The 24,256-nt window shown below is 41.9% G+C and overlaps 1 protein-coding gene across 2 annotated transcripts in view; it reads right to left on the bottom strand.

Moving 5' to 3' along the window:
* The window catches only part of GALNT14 (polypeptide N-acetylgalactosaminyltransferase 14), a 1,917,720-nt gene that overhangs the window by 48,512 nt on the left and 1,844,952 nt on the right, over positions 1-24,256 (bottom strand). For both annotated transcript variants that reach the window (XM_069608667.1, XM_069608668.1), the window contains exon 14: positions 20,656-20,775. In XM_069608667.1, coding sequence (XP_069464768.1) covers positions 20,656-20,775 — 120 coding nt within the window. The remainder of the gene's footprint in view (positions 1-20,655; positions 20,776-24,256) is intronic.

Genomic DNA, 24,256 nt, shown 5'->3' with positions numbered 1-24,256 from the left:
ATATATAGAATAACAATATAGATATGAGGCCACTGGTGGCTTGTTAAAAATAAATGCATCACTATCAGAAAAATGCGACCATCGAATTAAAACATGTTTCTAAAAATGGGCCATAAAGTGCAAGTGCAATAGCGAAAGATCTGATGAGTGGGGCAGCCCACAGCTACAGCATAAAGTGCAAGTGCATTTCTATGTAAACATACCGATTTAGCAGCAGTAGACAATCAACCAAAGTTTTTTGATACTCATAAAGTGCAAGTGCATTTCTATGTAAACATACCGACTTAGCAGCAGTAGACAATCAACCAAAGTTTTTTGATACTCATAAAGTGCAAGCGCAAGTGCATTCCGATAAAATTCCATATCGAAATACATGTGGCTGCAAGCTAGGGTTCAAATAAAAACACTATGTACCCTAAATTCTTTAAAAAGTAGTTGGTTTTTTGTTGGCCAAGTGCCCACACAGTCAAAAACAAATATATGAGAACAAGAAATCTACACAGTACTCGGCCTTATAGAATAACAGATAAGGAGAGAAGGCAAAAAATAGAAATAAAAAAAGCAATACCCATAGAAAAGATAGATTTGAAATAAACCTATATCATAATCATAAAGTTACGTTCCCCTAATGTATCAGTATGGCAAGACAGCCGTGAAACCAAGAAAAAAATGAATCTGGTTAAATAACACAGATAATAAAATTAAAATAAACAAGGCATTTCCAGGCCAGAGCAATAAGTCATATTAGTACCTAAGAGAAGTAAAATTAGGTAACCAAAATCAGACAGACAAGAACAAGAAAAACTGGAGCGAAAGGAACAAAGTATCAGATTCCCATAAAAGTATGCAACTCCTAATCCACGTTGTGACTGTTGGGGTATTTAGTATCAAAGTCTAAAATTAACCTGGTTTCCAATTGTCTAAGTTTCAGGGTTCGGTCACCTCCTCTCAAGTGAGTCGGGACATGGGCCACAGCAAAATACGTAAGTAGGTGAACATCACTATCATGTTCCTGCCTGAAATGTTTGCCCATGGTGGTACGTAGGGTCAAAATTCTTAATGGCTGTAAGGTGCTGCAAAATACTGAGCTTCAATATACATGTAGTGTACCCTACGTACCATTTTCAGCAGGGACACGCAAGAACATACACTACAAAAGGGGTATCACAGTTGATAAAATGTTTTAGTTTAAATTCAGTGCCTGTGATAGGATGTATAAAGGATTTGCAGGCAGTAGCGGACAGTGGACAGGCCTTAGATTTTTGGCACTTGGTAAACCCTTTTGGAAAACTTGGTAGCCAATTGGTCATGGTAGAGTTTTTTTGAACAGGAGATACATAACTAGAAACCAGTCTGTGCTTCAGTGAAGGTGCTTGTTTGTAGGTCAGTATGGGGCACTTTGGCAGTACTGGACCAAGATCTTTGTCAAGCATAAGGATGCGCCAATGTCTCATAATAATCTTCCGGACATCATAAGAAGCATTATTAAATGTGACAATAAGGCGGGGATCATCATGGTCCTTGTTCTTCTTATTGGTAGGAACATGCAATAGTTTTTCCCTCGAAAGTGCACATGCTTTAACAAAGGCTATTTCTATAGTCTTCTTTCGGTAACCCTGTTGTAAAAAACCAACAGCAGCCAAACTGCAACACTGGTCAAATTCAAGGATATCTGTACAGTTGCGCCGAAAGCGAATAAATTCGCCATAGGGAATGCTATTCTTACAGGAGGGCGGATGACATCTCGTGGCATGCAGAGGGAGGCCTGTATTGGTGGGTTCTTTGTAAAGGGATGTATGAATGCCACGGTTGTCAAGCCTAGCCTCACATTGACATCCAAATATACAACTCAGTGGAACTGTGACATTCAGGGAATTTCAAATTCATAGCATTGTTGTTAATGCTATCCACAAAAGATGCCCACTCACTTTCATTTCCTTTTCAAATTAAAAAAACATTGTCAATGTAACGCCACCAACCAATAATTTGTGTAGGGAAACTAGATGAAAGTAAATCAGACAGAAAAGTAGCCTCCCACCACCCCATGGTCAAATTAGCGTATAATGGGGCAAAGGTACTGCCCACAGCAGTACCTCTAACCTGTTGATAAAAGAAGCCCTCAAACAGAAAAAACATTGTTAGTTAAACAGAACAGAAGCATATCCAAAATCATACAGCTGTGCCCTAGAAAATTGAGAGATCGAGTGTCCAAAAAATATTTGCAAGCTGTCAACCCAGTTGTGTGGTCAATGGAGGTATACAAAGAAACAACATCAAGAGTTGCCAACATTAGACCCTCCTCCCAAGGTATATTAGTAATGTGACTCAGAAAGTCCTTAGTATCCCGTAGATAGGAAGTTAACACTGAAACAAACGGCAACAAGGTCTCATCAATGAACTGGGCCATATGTTCAAGAAGGGAACCACATAAAGTGACAATCGGCCTGCCTGGCGGGTGAGTCAGAGATTTATGTGTCTTAGGCAGGAAGTATATAGTAGCGATTGTATGGCTGTCAGGAACAAGAAGTTTGGCTAACTCAACCTCAATGAGGCCTTTATCGGCCCACTTGGTGCATAGATAAGTCAGCTCTGACTGTATATCACCAAAGGGATTTTTTGGCAGCCTGGAATAACAGTACAGATCCCTTAGTTGACGATTGGCTGTATATATATATATATATATATATATATATATATATATATATATATATATATATATATATATATATATATATATTTAAACATAAGTCAACTATACAACAATATTCCATAAAACCTAAAAGAATACAAAAAAGTTGCAATCAGAGATAAAATCACAGCAAAAAAACACAGAACAATCAATAAGTAAAAATCAATAAATAAATAAAAGCATCCATATACTGCTAAAAAATTCAACCAGCTACATTATTCTAATTAAATCACATCCTCAAGCCATGTCAAAATGTCAAAAATATACACAATTTTCCTCCAAAAGATGGTTAAGGAAATAAACGATTTATGATTTCCACTCATGAACATGGACCAATGAGCCTCCCCTGAAAGTGCACTCCCAAGTCCAGCAGCTTTAAGACCAGTCAACCTTAGTTCCAGGAGAGAGGGACATGCAGGCAAAATATGTTAACAGATACTATTTGTGTCTCACCACACAAGCAATATTGTCTTTTGTCCCTCGGTATATTCAACCAAGCTTCAACAATCTCAAAGGACTTCATAATGTTCATTTTCAATTTGTTGAATATAGCTTAGGGATTCCACCCCTTTCAGGATATAATCAACAAACACTACAGAGTTGCTTTTGGTTGCGAGGTAAACAACTGATTGCTCCTGACTGTACCCAAGTAAAACCGACTTCATTGTAATCCCAGGGATCTCCCTGAGGCTAGGGCAAGCCATCGATCTGCAGTTAGCTTAATTTTAGCAATACAGCTAGTGGACATATGACTAGCTTTTTATAATAACGCTTCATAGATTAACTTATACAAAGTGTTAACTGGGACATTTACCAATTTCCAATATGTATATAAGCAAGAAAGCTGAATTTTCACATGATACAGAATGATATTAAATTCAAGATATATCATTTCAATAGATGTTCAGGAGGCAATCTCATAAGTCTTTTTAGTAGTATGAATTCCACTTTGTTGACTTCCAATAGAATTTCAGTCACCCATATTTCAGCCCTGTTCACCATGATAGGTAACATTTTAGCTTGATATAACTGAGTCAGAATTCCAACTGAGTATCCTCCACCCTTTCGTGTGAAGGAAGCAATACTACCAACTACATGCAAAGTTTTTAAATTGACTTGATCCAAATGATGTGTGCCCCGTAGTTTATTGTCCAAAATAAGGCCTACACATTTGCATTTGCAGACCACTTCGATTGCCTCCCTATCCAACGTGTATATCAGGCACTCTCTTTTGTCCACCAATAATTGAATAAAGGACTTTTTTACGGTGATTATGCAGGAGTTTGGCATGGTTCATGAAATCGTGATGGAGGAGTGCTGCCGTAAACTCTCAAGTCGCAGTTTTGTTTGTTTTTCATATATATATATATATATATATATATATATATATAATAATTCTACCTTCGGGTAGCAAAATCGATCTGCACTCTCCACAATGCCATATTCACCCAGTTTCCACAAAAAAAGGGGGGAGAGGGATTTGAAATCCGCACCAACGCTTTCTCGTTTTCTTGTTATCTTCCTTTATTGGTTTACACAGGGAAAAAATGCATACATCGCATTTTAAAAAAACAATGGAAATTCGTTTCCACAAATAGAAAAATGACCCCAGTATGGGTCCTCCCAAGTGCAACACTCCTCCTATTTCGAGGCGTTATATATATATATATATATATATATATATATATATATATATATATATGTATATATATATTACAGGGCCCACAGTAGTGGCCCTGTAGTTATGGTTCAATTGCTCAACCCAAGGAAGGACACTTTATTGGGCGGCTTATAACTTTGCCACCCCCTGAAACTAATCCTCACAAAACTTTGCAAAAAAAGTATATGGCCCCATCAGACTGATCCTGCGAAGATTGGTGAGGTTTCGTCAAGGGGGGCAAAGTTATAGGGGGTCCCAAAATGTATGGTTTTCTCATAGACGCAATGGAAAAAAATGTTCACGCCTACAGTACAAACCGCTGGACGGATTTCCACCAAAATTGCGGCAGGAGTGGCTGCTTGTTCCCGAAAGCGTGCTTTTGTAAATTTGTGTAAATCCATCCAGTATTTTTTTTTTTTTAAACGAGCAGAAAGTAGGTGAAAAAAATGAATTTGTGTTATTTGGGTTTGGTCAGTGGACTCACTTCCCTGTTCGGTCTGTGGACCAGCCTCCAATTGGTCTAGAGGGTGGTGTGATGTCTGCGGTCAATAAAAAACACAAGCTGCGTCAGGTTTTTTCAAAACGCCTGCCATATTAGATTCACGGACATCCGCTGGTGTCCTCGAACATTGCAGTAAAAAATATTTAAAAAAAAACACAACATTGCACTAATCAAACTAATAAAACAATCTCTGGGGAGTTGAGGGGTGATGCGGATGGGATATGGCCTTTAAAAGCCCAAAACTGGCATTTTTCTTCTCAGATGTCTGCAAACAGTCCTGGGCAGGCCTCTAATGTCCGCAAACATATTAGATGCTTCTTCTTCTAAATTATCGAAAGCGTGGGCGGACCCACGCAGGTGCTTCCCCATCCTAAAGAATGATGCGCACCTAACCCCCCAATCATTATTTAGCTCACATAAACTCACAGTTCCTCCCACCTCCCCGTCTGTCTCACAAAATCCAACAACACACTGCTCTTCTTCCTGCCACTCACCCCGTCACCTCCCAACAAAGCCTTCCCACTCAACTCAGCCACACCCAGCGCAGACAACCGAACCCTCATCAATTCTCTCTCTGCAACATGTCCCTCACATCTAAGTAGAAAATGTCCCACAGTCTCAGGCACCCCACACACCACACAGTCCCTCGACTCTCACTTCCCCACTCGGAACAGACAGTCATTCAGCCCCACATGCCCTATCCTCAATCGGTTCAGCATCACCTCCTCCCCCCTCCTCCATTTCAGACTTCCCGCATCTACCTTCTTTGACACTTTCCCACGAACACCAAACATCCACCTGCCCTTCACCCCACTCACCCGCCTCTCCTCCCACTCATCCATGACCCGTCTCACCATCACAGCCTTCACCTCGTCCACACTCAAAGGCAACCTCACATCAACCGCTTCCCTTCTCATACCCTCACCCGCAGCCTGATCCACCAACTCATTACCCAAAATGCCACTGTGACTGGGGACCCACGCCAACTCCAGATTCATCCCCCCACGCACACACCGATCAATCTTTCTCCTGATATCCAAAATCACATCCTTCCTATCACCATCCCCTGCCAGAATCGCCTGCAACCCACTCAATGAATCTGAAAACACCACTACCTTCTCAAACCTCAACTCGCACACCCTATCAATCGCCAATGCAATAGCCACCAACTCAGCCGTACAAATCGACACATCATTCGTCAGACGCCCCACTTTATACTCCCCAGTGCTGTCCAAATAATACGCCATACCCACTCTCCCAGACACACTGGATCCTTTGAACCATCCGTGAGCACCCTGCACCCTTCCTTCCCTGCCACATACGCCTGACCCAAAGCTTTGATCTCACCCCACAATCCCCGCTTCTTTCACACCACACTCGCCAACTCTAAACACACCATTGGAGACCCCATCATCCACATCGGACACCTCACCAAATCCATATCCATCACAGCCATCAACTCGCCCACTCCCCACTTTACCCCCTTCTCCCACATGTGAAACCCCAAAGTGCCCCCATGCTCAAGGACATCTATGCTCATAAAAGCAGTTTTTGGATGCCCTATAACTCAATGAAACTGCATGAAATTTCTGAATTTCATTCTAGACCTGATTCTGGATGGTTTTGAAAGGTGTGGTGCTGTTGTCAAGAGGGAGCAAAATTTGAGGGAGGGACCCAAAATCTTGTGAAGGCTCATAAATGTGGTATCATTTGACAAATCTGCACACAAGTTTGCAAAAACGATTTTAGATCTAGATATACATCATTATGCAGTTTGGTGGAATTTTGTCAAGAGGGGGCTAAATTAGAGGGGGGGTCACAACATGTTTAGATGGCTTATAACTTTGCTGCTGTTTGACCACTGTGGACAAACGTTTTCAGAAAGATTAGATACCCAACATTGAATGTTTGTGCATCCTGAATGGATTTTGTCAAGTGGGGGTTAGTTATATGATTATTGTTATATGACTATTATTTGTATGTACATTTTGGCACTTTTGAAGAAATAAAACATGTGCAGATTTCCAGCAAACTTGTCTAAGGAGCATTGGCAAGGTCCTGAAAGCATGGTTTGCAAATGTGTCCGTGTTTTATTATTTAAAAAATGTCATATTGTAGGTGACATACCTTTGGTGACTGAGGTATAGCCTGTGGCCATGGGGAGTGGCCAGATTGTCCGGGTCATGGTATAAGGTCTGGATAACTGGCCAATTTCTGTTTTTGGTTTTACTTGTAACCATAATGTCCCTTTATTAACGTTTTTTCACTGAATTTCATACGTTTTTAGTAGAGCAACTTAACCATAATATCCCTTTACCAAAAACTTTATGAAGAGACCTCAATAACTTCATCCCCTACCATCCAACATGTAGAAAACCCTAATTCCCCTGTATATGTCTCAATTTCTGCTTACTCCTATCTTTCATAATTTCTATATTTTTGTAAAATAATAAAATAAATACAATATTATATTCTGTTCCTATATTTGTCTGTGTTTTCTTTTTTCTTAAAAGGCTGTTAGGGTGTCTGCGGAAGGCTCGGCTGTCCAGGATGTCCGCAATTAACCAAAATGGGGGTGTTCTAAGGACACTATGTCTGTTCGGACTGTCTGCAATCAAAATGGATGTATCTGTAGGACAAATAATCTGTCTGCATGTCTGCTATTACTAAAAATAGGGTGTCCTAAGAACATCCCCCCATTCGTATTGTCCGCAATCAGAGTGGAAGTGTCCGTAGAACACATAACCCGTCCGCCGAGTTATGACGCACCTTTAATTAGTTCAGGACCCCACTCCCTGTCCGGCGGACACTTGTGCGCATGCCACCATCGGGTCCTAAGAACATTGCGACTGTCCATAACTGTCAGACACTGGTGGATTGCTCTTTCCTGTCTGCTGATTGCTGACTTCCTGGTGGTTCCTGAGAACTGGAGGACTTTGGATATGGCATCCATGGCTGCTCCTGCTGCTGCTGGTTCTGCCTCAGTACCACCCCAGCCCTCCACCACCACCACCTTCACAAAGACCTGGAGAGGGGAACAGGCATGGAGATGAAGAGAGGGATGAGGAGGAACATGAGGATGAGGTAGAGGAAATCCTTACTAGTGCCGGCCAGTGTGAGTCTTGAGTGTGGAGGTTATTTACCACCGTTGGAGGGGTACCCAAAGCACGTGCAAACAAGGTGTGCTGCACTGACTGCCAGATGGAGCTCAGTAATGGCAAACCAGGTTTTTATAGCTATGGGAGCACCACCATGCGGCGACACCTAAACTTGTTCCACACAGCAGCAGTTTGGAAGGTTGTCCCCTACGATAGAACTAGTAGGTTGATTTCCTCTACAGCATCCTCTGGATCTGCTCCTGTCACCAGAAGAGACACTCTTGTGGAGCAGCGCATCCCTAAACCAACCTCGGAGGCCATACGCGATGCAGTAGACCCTTACCTTTCAAGGGTCACTGTATTAAATATGTACTGCAATGTGGTACTCTACAGTGGGGAGTCATTTTGAAATGATTTTGAGGCTGTGGTCCGGGTGCATTAAAAATAATGCCAACTATCTAAGTAAGGCCCACCCTACATCTTCCTCTCTCCACCTGCCTTTTCTTATCCTCGTGGTTGGTGTCCCTTCCCGACCCTCCTTACCTTTCCTTTCCTTGTGAGTCGTGTAAAAAACACCAAAAAAATACAAAACCACAAAAACAAAAAAATAAAAGCTCTTTTCAGAACAACCTTTCACAGTTTAGAAATAGAAGTTCCAATGAAATGCTGCAGGGCCTTGTGCAATTTTGAAAGTCCGCGGACAGGGGTATCAAAAACATTGCACTGTTTTTCAAGGTCAAAGAGGTGACTCTAAAAAGAGCCTTTTTGTGGTGCTTGTTTTAGAAAAGTTGAATTGGTCAATTCTTACTGCAAAAATGGTTGTTATATTTCCAAATAGGGCTGTAATGCATTTTGAATATTTCGCAGAAAAATCTGATTGCCAGCATCAGTCGGATTTACTCCACCCCTGTGAAAAATGTTTGTGCTGCGAAACATAATATTTTCATTGTAGAAGGAGGACATGCCAACATCTCTCAAAAAGGCACAAATAAACCTTGTTGACATTGTGTCTCGATTTCTCCATTTGCGGACCAAATGAAGAAGAGCGCAGACACATTTGTCGCTGCACAATACGAGAACAAATTACTCAGGAGTTTGGAAACATGTCCATCACTTTCCCAAGTCCTTCTTTCATTGCAAACTGCAACAAAATTCCAGTAGAATATCCTAAACTATTCCCTCCACAATAAATAATAATGTCTGGATGACGGTGTGTCACCAAAGTGGCACAAAGAGGAACCAAATCCAGCCATGTCATTCTGCACACTTCATTCCACTGCACACCCACATGATGGAATCCAAGATCTGCAGCCACTCCATATTTCTGTGCATGCACCTCCAACCAATGTATCCAGGAGTCTCCCAATATCCAGATAGTCTTTTTCTTAAAAGACAGAGCCATAATCATAGGCATCTGCTCTCCTCTATGCAAACAGATGTTCTGACACAATCTCTCCTTGCAACCCGCACTCAGTAAACCTTATTTATGAATAGCCTAACATGCAGAGTCCCATTTCCATGCCTACCAACCACAAAATCCCTGGATGTAACACATGAGGTCCGTGGACTACCGGAATGTCTTCTGACATATCGTACAATTTGTGGGAATAGAGACAAATATTTCAACCAGGGTAGGAGATTTAAATGTAAAGGTGTTTCTGAAAAGAACCTTTTCAAAGCATCCCTAAGATTGCACAACCTAATAGCATTTCCAATAGTGGATAGAGAAATGCCATCTGCATTGAAAAAGTTCAAAATCTGAGGATTAATGCTGTCATTGTCACAGGAGAACATTCCACAACTGCAAAGAAATGCTGACAAGCCCCTGTTAACAACACACTTGCCAACATTTTGCTGGGGACATAGTACATTTGGATTATTCCATAGTGGTCTAGGTGTTATATAAGACAAACACATCTTCACAGTAGGAAACAACAACATCAGTTGCTGCACCAACTGCTTTCAGTCTGGAAGCAAACTTCCAGCAAAAATATATACCAAATGCTCTCCTCCACAATGCAGCATCAAAACATCAGGACTACCAACAGTAGCCATATCTGCACAAATCAAACAAAGCCTGAAAATTACGGCTTGGCACATAGTTCCAAAAAGCCTGTACACCTGGAAAACCAAGATCTCCACAAATGCCTCTTACCTCAATATACCTCTTCAGATATTGCACACAAATATCTCCCACTATCTACAGAGTAATACTCTGTCTCTATTCAACACTAGCCATCTTCACTAAACAGCCAACAAAGGAATAACAAAAAAAAAAAACTATAACCCTCCCTTCCTATACAACACAGTGTTCAAATTTGATTGGCTAATCCTCAAGTATACTCCCATTTTCATGCAAGGCAGACACAGAAGCCCTGGATGTAGCACGCCGTTTCCGTGAACTACCGCGGTGTCCGCCCTGACATCGTAACACATAGACAGCCCTTCTTCCCTATCCACTTCACTCTCTACAGCACTCCTTGATTGGCTATTGTTAAACAGTCACTCAACTATCCACCAATCACATCCAAGACCTCTATATCTAACTCTAGCATCACTTTCACTGCAAATCTTCTGTCACTGGAAAACACCTACAGCAAAAACTACTGCAATACTCTCCAAGTATTCTGCATCCAGCTTGATCTACACCTACATACATCAACACAAAACACATGTGAACACATGTATAAACACGTTCTGTATATTAGAACTGCAACTCTATTATAAATGCAAATAAACAAAATACCTGCACTTACCCTACAAAACCAACAAAACAAACGACTGTATTTTTTCTAACATCCTATCATCAAGTTTCACTTGTAAATCTATCCGCTTTACTACTTTGCATTTTCCAAAATCACTCATTGTAATATGCATACTATGATTTTCTTCTTTAAATTTTCATTTTCACAACTACTTACTCTTTCGCACACATGTTATCAAATTAATACAATGGACATACAACTAGAAACCAGTTTGTTTCATACACTTGCCATACAAATACAATTGTACATTCAGAACAGTGCTAATAGGAATTTGCATAACAAAGTCAAAGAACTGAAAGGTTTCCAGCACTCATCTAGGAAACATCTATGCAGAAATTGTTTTTATGGAATTACAAACACAAAAACATTCCCCCTTTCAATCTGTATATGTTTGCAAGCTTTCACACCCTACTACAACTTCCACTAATATATTACCACACTAAACAGTGCAACAGAAACACATACTTACAAAAGTGCACCTCATAGGACACACCTATAAATACTCCACTAACCCCCCTAGGAATGAAGCTGATACTCCAAAATCCCCATTCATATAGAACAATATGTAATTTAATACATACAGTACCGCTTCCAAGAAATAATTCCTTTTGCAAATGTAACTAATCTATTCTTCAAGGGAAATTACTGTGACATTAACACACATATTTACTAACTTCCTTTTTTTCACAATTGCAGTGAAGACTACGCTCCTAAAAACCAGCAGCATCTGATGTACAAGACAGAACCCAGATGAAACCTACTCCTTGCATCCAACAAAGTAAGTGCAATGCTGTCATAATGTCCTAACTGTTACTCAAACACTATAAACCTCTCGTATTGTAGAACAAACAATTGTATCAACCCTGCAGCATTAAATTCAGTATTACTAATTGCACCTCAACAGGTGTACACTTTGTATTGTTATCTGAATTCCAGTATAGTAACACACAAATACGAGAATAGCCTTCCCAGCCTGAAGTAAAAGCCCATTCAACAGTCTCACACCTCTACATACATGCCTACCATCATACTCAGACACTCATGCACAATTCACACATACATTGCACAACGCCCCCACCCAGACTTTCTGTTTTTCTCCAACAGACACCAAAGAATGCCTACCAAAAATCTACTACGTAGAAAGCAACGCAAAAATAGAGCAAATTAAAATAAAAGTGTACAAAATAGGCATCCACCTCTAGTAGAATGTATTAAAAAAAAATCAAACAAAACAGCTAATACAGTCACTAAGCGAAACTAAAGCAGCTTGCAGTAAAGAAACTTTGACTCCTCTTTCAAAATGTAAAACTAAACATACAGTTGTTAAAAAGACTGCAACTACCACTAGTGCTAACACTGAGCCTATACATCTTGATGTAGCCACAAGTAAGCCTACTAAAAAAAATGATTTTACAAAAAATGTTCTGCCACAGAGCCCTTCAGAAACTTATAAAAACAGGAGAGAAATCATGCTGAACCCTTTAAAGCTGCCGCAGAAAACTAATCCTGGAAGCTCTCACAGACAGTGCAATCCTTCTCAAAAGGAAATTATTTATATTCATTTTAAACAGAATGAAACCACTAACAAAACGAACTACTACACTAAAACAAGGACTTCTCAACAAATGAAATATCAACAAAGATAGCTTTGCTAACATCGGTGCAGGTGAGTGCAGTCACACCACCAGCACAGAACCATATTTCAGTGAAGAAGCATACAACGAAAGCAAACAAACCCAATTTCCATACATAGCAGTGGACGAGGGTATGAAAAGATTAATGATACCATCATGGAACAAGAAATACTGCTCATACAAATATCTCAAGCAAACCTAGCATCAACTGTCCATTCCACTGAACCAATATGTCCAGTCTACAAATGGCCATGCACATCAATGTGTAACATAGCCAAAAAAATCTTTCACATCTTTACGCCAGTTCCTCAATCAGTATGTGAAAGGCAAAAATAAATTGTAAGTAAAATTATTACAAACTATGGACTCCTGTCCAGTGCGCAAATACACAGGACTACAAGAACATTCATTAGCCTGCATTTCTGGACCTATTTGCAAAAGCACCTTCCACCATAACAAAAGGATAGCAACACACCATTCAACTGTAAGAAATCTGGTTCATAAACTGGACTATGCCAAAAGTCTTGCTTTAGCACTGGCTAATTTAAATAACAATCTTCTACATTGTGCAGCCAAAGAACTACTCGAAAAAATAGAGCACATGCAGAGAAAATATTCTGGAAGTGAAAGTCACTTACAAAATCCAATAACTTTAGAACAGACTAGCAACAACTTTGCAGATGGCAACCTTCTACTACACACATACAAAAAAGAAATACTAAAGTTTAAAAGCACAAACTACAACACTTCTTACGTACTAACATATAAAACAGTTAGAATACGCCAACAGGTATCTAACTGCCCCAAAATTATGCAACAACCAAACAGATAAAACAGTACTGCTAAAATGCATGCAACAAGAAATAAACAGAATATGGCATCTGGTATCTAATTACAACAATAGTACCACCGACCCAATGATTTTACGAAAAAACACAGGAACTGGGCAAATTGCACAGTACATTGGTTTGAAGCATAGTGATCTAAAGCACTAACTATGAGGGTCGACAAAGTACAGAAATGTCTGCTATGAAATACAATAAATCATTACAAACTACCTTAACTAACATGTGATCTTTTCTTTTATCACAGAGAATGAAAAAACAATGTCTTCGGCCATGCACCCAAGACTGTAGGCCCTGGCCAAAACCACCGGAGCATAACACACCCATGCAAGCAAACACATGCCAACTCACCACAACCCAAAAACATAACACAACCACCTCAAACCCTATCCACTTCGCTTGAAATACTAATAAAGTACTTGCAGCCAATGCACAAACTCTTCAATGCATGCCCTCTCCACCCAATACTCAATTAAATACCCACAACCAATACCAGTATGACACTTTTTAAACTTATCAGAACTGAGAGCTCAAGCTTTGGAGCCTATGTACCCCCCCCCCAATTCATTGAAGTAAAAGCTGAAGAGTGAGAGAGAAACACACATACAGTGTTGTTAAGGTTACATTGCATACATTCATCAAAGCTCACAATGTAATAAGGCCTTAAATAAATCATGGAGTCTATGTGATGTGCATCCAAGTCTTTAATCATTCCAACTCAAACTGACATGCCGGGCAGTAGCCTCACCCACAACGAACACGTAGGTCGCAGCCCACTGAAACACGAGCAACAGAAAGTAGACTCGGCTCCTACACACAAACAAATAACAATAGAAAGGAGATGTAATAGTTCGTAATAGAAAGTGAAAGAGAATATAAGTGTGAGAGAATGAGAGAATGAGAGAGAGAGAGAGAGAGAGAGAGAGAGAGAGAGAGAGTGTGTGTGTGTATGTATGTGAGTGAGAGAGTGAAAAAGAGACTGACTAGATGTACAGCACTGCCCTGTTTGGCCAATAAGTGAGAACCCATAACAATAAAGATTCAAAACAAAATCTAGGGAAAGGGGTGATGTCGGCCCAGAGAAAAAATGCCTATGTAAGGGCAGCAAAAGAAAGAGCCAGTGGGAACATGAACAAGACCTAGATGTCCGCGAACAGCAGCAGTGACCGCAGATACCACAATCACATCACAGCCTTTTCTCACCTAAAAAAATACAGTATTTGACCCATCTCTCACTCCCACATCCTCTCCAGCCATTCTTCCACACCAACACACTCCCCAAAATTGAATTACAGCTCTTTTCCACGCCTGCTGTCTCCGGATCCAACATGGCGGGTTCATCGAGAAAATGTGACGTTCCTCATGCTTCACTCCAACCAATCAGCGAACACATTGCCTGTCCGCGAACATGACGCACGTCCATTGGCCAATCGGTGTCCTGTCCGCAGAGTGAACAGGGAAGTGTGTCCATGGAGCCGACCCAGATATCACACATTATTTGCACCTACTTTTTTGTCATTTTTTAAAAAAAACTACTGGACGGATTTCCACCAAATTTACAAAACCATGCTTTCGAGACCAAGCTGCCGCTCCTGCTGCAAATTTGATTAAATTCGTCCAGCGGTTTGGGCTGTAGGCATTAGCAATGTTTTTTCTCCATTCAGTCTATGGGAAAAAAATACATTTTGGGACACACCCTATAACTTTGCCCCCCCCTTTACAAAACCTCACCAAACTTTGCAGAGTGGGCTATATACTTTTTTTTGCAAAGTTTAGTGAGCATTCATCCAGAGGGAGCAAAGTTATAAGCCACCCAAAAAGTGCTCTTCCCTTGAGATGAGCAACTTAATCATAACTACTGGGCTGCTACTGCAGGCCCAGTAATATATAGACTAGCTGTTATGGTGTAAGATACGCCGTTCTAGCATACCTTAAAGGTCAATAGCGGTCGGTAATTCATAAGGTCACTTCTGTCCCTCTTCTTAAATATTGGAACTATCACCAATCGTTTCCTTGAGGGGGGCGTAGGTCCCTGTGTTGTATTGATGGGTATTGATGTGGCTAAACGTATAGGAGACTGTCTTCTTTTGAATTTGAAAGTCATATTTGTTTGAAATGGAATGAGAGGTATACGCAGTATAAGAACAGTATCTTAGTTTAATCCATCAATTACGTGGGCCTATATGATGTGTCTTTGTAGACATGTTATTGTCAACCTTGTTCCTTTGCAGAGTCCCCGCGATGGCATAGGATTGCATTGTAGCATAATCACAGCATCTACTTTCAATTTGAAAAGGCTAAACATATAGGAAACTGTCTTCTTTTGAATTTGAAAGCATTTTTGTATCAGATGGAACGAGAGGTATGTGCGGTATAAGAACAGTATCTTATTTTAATCCATCAATTACATGGGCCTCTATGATGTATCTTTGTAGACATGTTATTGTCAACCTTGTTCTATTGCAGAGTCCCTCTGATGGCATAAGATTGCTTAGTAGCATAATTACAGCCCCTATTTCAGTTTTAGCTTTTTGAGGAGACAGTCGTCCAACAGTGTTTCGCTCTTTAGAGACTGAAATGTTGAGCCGGTAATTGACTATTTGTTGACACTGGAACTGCTGGGCCCTGTGTGAAGTAAAGTGGGGTTGGAAAGAAGTAACTTGAAAACTTGAAGTTATTTCAAATGTTTGCGATAGTGGAAGGTGAAGGTGACCACATAGAACCGTGTTCATTCAGTTTGTTAAAATGATTGCTATTGTTGAAATGGAAGTGCACACAGAGGTGCACTTTGCCATTTGAACAGCAGCGTTCAACCTAACACTGATAAATTGCATCAGCTGAGTACAGAAACATACCTAAGTGTTTTACATAAATAGATATAGGATGTGCATTGCAGACACTTGGTGTTTATACAACATGTACAAAGAAATGGGGAGTATGTTTATTAAGAATCAAAAAACAATCATGTAACTGAAAATAATAGAGAAAGTCTTTTTAAAACCTGTTGACGAAAGAGTTCAGGTTAAACCAACAAAACCTTAAGGTCTTCAAACATTAGAAATTATGAGGTTAAGGTAACAACATAATGAACTATTCTTTGAAAAATATATCATTAAATTATTTATAAACATACAAACAAGTTATCATATCATAAAATATAAAACTATTACATATACACGTATAATGAATGTTAAAGTATAACATTTTTTTTTAATACATTACTAAATAATAACAAACTGAAATTATAATGTACACAAACAGGATACCTCCAAAAGTGCAATTAAAAAATGAAATACACAGAACATTTTTAAAACATTAAAAGTAATTTAACCATTAATTTACAATTACAAAATATACATAAATAATTCAATATCATACACTAAACTAAACAACTTTTAAATATCATATACAATACAAACATAGCACCATTTACTATGACATCAATATATACACAACTTTTATGATATACAACGATAGTAACATCTGAAGTATAACAGACATACTTTGCACACAAATAATCCAAACATGTAACAGGTGTGGCAAATTAAATGTTGTAAATAAGACACAATGTAAATAGTAACAAAAGCAGCACAGACATAAGCAACACTAAATACATAAATAACAACAGTTTAAAATGTTTGATAAAAAAAGAAATAGTCACACAGCACATTCCATTACTTTCACTATAAACATTTGATAGCAAAAGCAAAACCTTGCAAACCAAAAACATGGTAAGTTAGGCTAACAGGATATTTGATTTTAATATAATACATGTTTAAAATAATTGATAAAGTTATTTATGTTGTTATATTAACGTTAGCATTTATAATTTTTGTAGACTTTAGGTTTTTGTTTGTTTAACCTTTAACTCTATTGTAAAATCTTTTTGTCTCAAAAAATGCATATTTATATTCGGATCTCATTTTTTCTACAGCAGTAGTCCTACTGCTGTCCAGCATGACAAAAAGATACCAGCTAAAACATCTGATAATACTCTGGACAAATATTTGTAAAACCATCATTCAAAATGTGTTTATCTGCTTTCGTGTCTTTATACCCCTGTTGTCAGGATTGTTGGGGCATTGGTGATACATGGGGGTACTCTGTTGCCGGTACAACCAGAAACGGGCTAATAGGCCCTGGAAATGTGATGTTCTCAGGCCCCGGACCACATTATCCAGTAGGCGTGAAGCTGTGCTCTCAAGGGCCTGCCCCAACCTATGCTGTTTGCTGATTATTGACAATCCACTCTTCCGGAGGGAAGGATTACCGCTGGACTTCAACTTGCACAGGGAGACCTTGAGAGGTCTTCCTTCCAGGAGGATTTGCTTCAAGAGTACCCCAAGGGTACCATACAGACTTCTGTTTTCCCTCAACCCCACTTTCTATCCAAGCCTTTATCCCTAACCCTCTTTCCGGTGTTCCTAATTCCCCATACCTATCCACAACCTCTCCCTTACCCTCTTTACCCATTGGCTGCTTCGTGATTATCTGTTCTCAAAAACCAAGATTCCTAGTCAACCAGGGTGGGAGGCTCATATTCCATTCGACTTCTGTGGTTAGGCAGGAGGTGGGAATATTCTGCCCTCTGTGCCTTACACGGGGGACCCATATTTGGATTTTAAGACACTTTTATTATGTTGTTCATTGCTTGTTTTTTCATGTAGCCTTTCTCTTTGTTGTTCTTGTCCCTAACTTTATTTTACTATTCCTTTGTTTTCCTTTCGACTGTTAAATCAATTATTTATGTTTTTTTAATGTCCCACTTTTCATTTTAATGGTAATCAACCAATGAAAGCAGTTGATGTCATCCTGATTTGTCAGATTGGCCCTTTTCGTATAGTGGTAGCGTGGGAGTTCAACAGGTTTGTTATAATGAATAAAAGGAGAATATGTAGCAGGGACATGTCGTGTGGTTAGACATGTTTTCTGTGTGGAGTGCATAGGAAGACAGGAAGGTGTAAGCAGTGATACAGCATTTCCATTTTCTTGAAAAGACTAGCAATGAGGTGGGGTGCGGTGCAGAAGAGGCAATACAATTTTACTTTTGGCTATTAAGTGGTGATAAAGTGCCACCTATAAACAGAAATTATTCCATTAGAGTACCGTGAGGGAGAATTGGCATCTGAGGAGGGACACCAACTTTGGAGGTGTCCTTTGGTTATTTACCCATCCATGGTCATGCTGATTACTATAGCCATGCCCACCCACTTCCTGCCACTTCCCACCTAATGCACATCCCTGTGGGATTTCTTTAGCTTACTTTTCAAGCCTTTCTTTCACACTTTAGAGCTGTAAAAACTTTACTGGTGTAATAAAAACCTTTTAACCAGGTCTGCCATCAGCCACTCGATTTATAAGAACTATGTCCGTCACTAAAATTATGCAAAAAATCAAGCATAAGCAAAGCCAATAGTTCTGGCTTGTGTATAAGTATTAGGTATTTGCCAGGCACTGCTATTATATGTCCAGATAATCGCACTATTTTGCAGATGCTACTGTCAATGGACAGTTAATCTATTGCAGTGCCTAGCAATACGTTTCCCATGCCTGCACAAAACTGTTGGCATCGCCTCTGTGTGCTTCCTTTTGGGGTGGGTAGTGAGCAACAGTGATGGGAACGAAATAAATATATTTGGCCATATATGGCTTACATAGTAAGCAGTTAGCAGAATAAGATATATCCTTTTATTATGACAAAACCCAATATTCGACTGGTATGACCTCACACAGGAACAATGCATTTTCTGTGCCTCCCCGAGTCTCTAGTGGTGTGTAGAGGGAGAAGGTTGACAATGGAGCGATGGAAGGTGCCAGTACCCCAGGGATGTTATTTAAGATCAGGTTCCAGATTTGTCACTCATGCCACTCTTAACCATTCCCCTTTGCTACAGGCCCTTTCGGATAGCACATAAGTGTGGCGGTGTGGATCTAAGAGGGCTTACACAATACATCATTTTAGATCGGCACTTATAGACTGGATGCATTTCACTGCAGGGGCCAGAGTGAAATAGACAAATGTCACTCAGGACCCCTGGACAATATTCTCATTGTTGATAGTTAACAGAGGAAAACACGGTTAGTTTTCCTGCAGTCGTAAATGAAGGTGGAAGAGGCAAATGCAGGGACGTCATTTCACCAAAATGCCAGGGGTAGCGGAAGTGCCATCACACGACCCTTGACCTCTGATGACATCACAGGAAGTTATGCTATTTGACCCCACCCCCAAGTGATATTGCGGGAAGCGATGGAACACAACCTATCACCCCTTGACAAAACAGGAAGTGGCATCACATAACATTGTTCCTAAGTACACTACGAATAATATGGTTACTATATCACTATAATCTGATATACATTTCATACAAGAATGGATCGCCATATGTATCGTTAAGATCAGTGTGTATAGGGCCATATTACCAAATTACTGTCAATGCAAGCAGATGTCCATGGCCAAATGATAATGTTGTGAAATGATATAGCACTTACGCTTAAGCGCTTTATATCGAAATAAATATGCATCCAATATCCCCCAAACTGCGTTGGTACTCATTTATCGACCTCAGAAGGATGAAAGGCTGACTTGAGTTATTTAAGAGCAAACTATATCAGTGACTCACGCCCTGAAGTGTGCCTGAAATAAACCTTTAATGAGTCTTGCAATTATTGTTTAGAATTCCAGAAAGACACATTTTTTGGTATTCCTATTCTTTATTATTTATGGTCACTGCTGAAAGTGTTTTTAAGAGGCCTGAGCAAGAAAGCCAGCCACTTCAGAAGCAAATAGCCACATGCCACTGGCCACAGCCCAGGAGCTTGCATAAAAAAAACTACTACTATTTTAAGGGTAGCAAGGGAGACCACAGGGTTAGCAAAGGAGACCTCAGGGGTTGCAGCTGTGACCCCTGGCGACCCCTAAATGACGTCCCTTGGCAAATGTACAAATCAGGTGAGGATTGCATTGTGCATGGTCTCCCAAGCCTCACCTCGTCATTCCACTATCTTCACTGCCTCAATACAAATGTGCATCTTGACAAAGGAGAGGCAGAATAAGACATAGGGTATTGCCAATATAAAACAACAGCTGTTTGCTAAAATAAACACACGCGGGTTCCATGTGCTGTGCTACATTGCAGCGAAATACACTTTCAGACGTGCTTTATAATCTCCCCATTTTAACTAGCCCCAGAAGTCTAACGTTATTAAGAAGTGTTACATATCTTAACTTAAATCGCTCCAAGCTCCCCTCTGCACACACCCACGCACAAATCACTAGAAAAGCAGCACATCATCCACTTGTAAATCATCTTAGGTTTCTCGGTAAAGAAACTTACATTTGCCATTATTGAAAATATGTTCTCCTTTCCGACATCATGAGATATGCACTCAACACCAAAAAAAACACAAGCAGAAGAAAAGAAAACACTTATTGACAATAGATGTGCAAGCAGCATCGGCATACCTGTTTTGCGTCTCCTTCTTTACACGGTGTGAGCACCATCTGAGAACCTGGGAACAGTGTGTGCACTGAGAAACAGAGTTCCTTCTGGCTTATCTGCTGAGTTTTTGTGTAGGTCCACTCCTGTTTCAGACAAAACAGAAGACAACACAATTATGTTTAATTAGACACACCACTGCATAGTTCTGAGGACTCTTGGTGGATACATCAATGAGGTCAGTAAGCCCCCCATGACTAGGTTGTTGTAGGGGTTTTGTCATGTCAAAGTATTTGTCCAGTTTTGTCATCCAGTCTGCCAGATGGTGTTAACAAATACACTACCAGAGGGTTGGAAGAGAGAGGGACTACAGGGTGCAAATGGACATTGTCCTAGATTCCACAAAACCTTGTCCTGGAAGCACGGGTATAAAGTCAGTGGACCTCATTACGAGTAGGGCGGTAAGGGATACCGGGCACCGTTAAGGATGATTAATAGATAGGAATACTAATTTAGTTGAACCCCACACTCGCCGCTACAGAGTTGGGGTTTAACATTCGAGCAAAAGAAATACAAATATACAAATGTGTTATAATCGAACCATAATGTCCCTGTGTGAATTTGGTTGCACAGTGGACAGTCCTGTGACTCCATTCACTGAAAATCTTCCAGGGCCAGTTTCTCTCTTTTAATTATACAGTGCCCCTCTCTCTGCAACCTCTTTGCCTGATGCCTGGGCCACTTCTGCAGCACAACAAGCACTGAGGTATGGATTCAGATTACTCTACTGTTGTTCAACATCCCACGGTCTTTGTCAGGCAGGCTTCATTGTTACTTCACTGCGCTGCACCCCTGAACCAGTTAATCTCTATCAAATTACATCTGCTGTCATTAGCATACTGTCTGATGCAAACCACTTTCTCGGGTCCAAGAAGGAGAGTGATTGAGTGAGTTTATTACATTTTCGGCTGATTAGGACTTTCATGATTCAGATAGAAAAAATGCACAGTACAATAATTGACCAATGATAAAGAATGTACAAGTTTAAAATACAAAAAGATAAAAAAATAATGAGTTAATCCATAAACCTCAGAACTATTTTTCAGACCCATTAAACCTATAACAATCATTCTTAGAAAATAACTAAATAGAAGGTTACTCTTCAGGGAAGAGGTGAAGTGATAGAATAAAGAAATAATAAAAGTTGTCGCTCACAGCCATTGTCATATAGATATTTTACACTAATTCATGTGCGCCCATCCTTACTGGATATCTGTCTCCATGCCCCATAGATGAATTCCACAGTCGAGTTTGTGGTAGCTATCTCAAAATCTAGTATATATGGAATTACTGCATTTTTGTTAGATATAAGACCTACCTTCCTAACTAGGGTAGTGATACATCTGGACCTCAATGATACATAGGCTGGGCAGATAAGGAGAACATTGCGTACATGTCCTTCTTCTGCCCCACACATTTTACATTTGGCATTTAGTACTGTATTCCATCTTTTCAAATATCTTTCCAATGTCAAAGTATCAGCCCCAGAAAGGGCAAAGAGGTGTCTAATTTGAGAATTTCCAAGTAAAGTTTGTGGCCACCATGCTGTGTAAATGTCCACACACTTCAGGTAAGACAAATGGACTAACTCCACTTCATCCTTCAGTCTTGCTTTTTCATGTTGTTCACTATTTACGGGGTAATTCATAGATTTCAGCGCAGAGGCAGCGCACGCGAGCAACGCAGAGAGGGAATGTGTGCCAGCGTGCGCCAGCCGTGTGCGCTAAACAGCATTCTGGCGCACCGCGTATTCATGGAATTCCCAAGGCAAAAAGAGCCCTGGCGCAGAGAACTTCCCGCAGCGCCAGTTACGCCCCCAAGAACGCCCCTCGCACAAGGAAAAGCCATCAAAATCCCCAATCCACCGCAAAGGGCAGCGCTAACCCTGGACCAGCTAACAGAGCCGCTACACAGCAAACGCCGAGCGGGGAACGTGCATTCCTGGGGTGCGCTGGAATTAGCGGGGTACGTGTATTTGAGGTGTACGCGGGGAGTTGCACACGTGGTAGGCCCTGTGCGAGCAGGCTATGTGTATTTGGGGGCTTCGCGGGGAGTATCACACGTGGAAAGCCCTGTGCGAGCCGGGCACGTGTATCACTGGGGTTTGCGGGGAGTTTGAAACGCGGTAGGGCCTGTGCGAGTGCGGTACGTGTATTTCTGGGGTGCGCTGGAATTATCACACGCGGTAGGGCCTGTGTGAGTGGGGTACGTGTATTACTGGGGTTCCAGAGGAGTTTCACACGTGATTGGCCCTGTACGAGCAGGCTACGTGTATTTGGGGGGTTTGCGTAGACTTTCACACGTGGTAGGCCCTGTGCGAACGTGGTACATGGATTTCGGGAGTGCGCTGGAAGTTTCACACGCGATTGGCCCTGTGCGAGTGGGGTACGTGTATTTGTGGGATACGCGGGGAGTATCACACGCGATAGGCCTTGGCCGAGCGGGGTACGTGTATCACTGGGCTTCGCGGGGAGTTTCACACACAATTGGCCCTGTGCGAGCAGGCTACGTGTATTTGGGGGGTTCGCGGGGACTTTCACACACGATAGGCCCTGTGCGAGCGTGGTACGTGGATTTCGGGGGTGCGCGGGAAGTTTCACATGCGATTGGCCCTGTGCGGGTGGGGTACGTGGATTTCGGGGGTGCACGTGGAGTCCCACACGTGAATTGGCAGTGTGGGTCCTCCCAGGTGTGCCCTCTACCCCCTCCACGGCTCCTGCAGGCAGCCCACACCACAGGGGACTACCCTGCACCCCTGGTCATGGCCATGCCCCCCAGCCAGGCCACGTGTCACCTTGCACTAGTGATCAGCAACTCATGTTACCCTGCACCCCCACCCCCCAGCAGTGAGGGGCACCTGCCAGCAGGCCCCCACTCATGTTTCCCTGTACCCCCACCCCCCAGCAGTGAGGGGCACCTGCCAGCAGGCCCCCACTCATGTTCCCCTGCACCCCCACCCCCCAGCAGTGAGGGGCACCTGCCAGCAGGCCCCCACTCATGTTTCCCTGTATCCCCACCCCCCAGCAGTGAGGGGCACCTGCCAGCAGGCCCCCACTCATGTTCCCCTGCACCCCCACCCCCCAGCAGTGAGGGGCAGCTGCCAGCAGGCCCCCACTCATGTCCCACTCATGTTCCCCTGCACCCCCACCCCTAGCAGTGAGGGGCACCTGCCAGCAGGCTCCCACTCATGTCCCACTCATGTTCCCCTGCACCCCCACCCCCCAGCAGTGAGGGGCCCCTGCCAGCAGGCCCCCACTCATGTCCCACTCATGTTCCCCTGCACCCCCACCCCCCAGCAGAGAGGGGTACCAGCCAGCAGGCCCCCACTCATGCTCCCCTGCACCCCCACCCCCCAGCAGTGAGGGGCACCTGCCAGCAGGCCCCCTCTCATGTTCCCCTGCACCCCCACCCCCCAGCAGTGAGGGGCACCTTCCAGCAGGCCCCCACTCATGTTCCCCTGCACCCCCATCCCCCAGCAGTGAGGGACACCTGCCAGCAGGCCCCACTCATGTCCCACTCATGTTCCCCTGCACCCCCACCCCCCAGCAGTGAGGGGCACCTGCCAGC

Source organism: Ambystoma mexicanum, chromosome 4q (assembly GCF_040938575.1).
Source record: "Ambystoma mexicanum isolate Mex_15411 chromosome 4q, UKY_AmexF1_1, whole genome shotgun sequence".
Taxonomy (NCBI): Eukaryota; Metazoa; Chordata; class Amphibia; order Caudata; family Ambystomatidae; genus Ambystoma; species Ambystoma mexicanum.
Note: the sequence above shows the minus strand (reverse complement) of the source record. Positions and strands in the feature narration are given on the sequence as shown.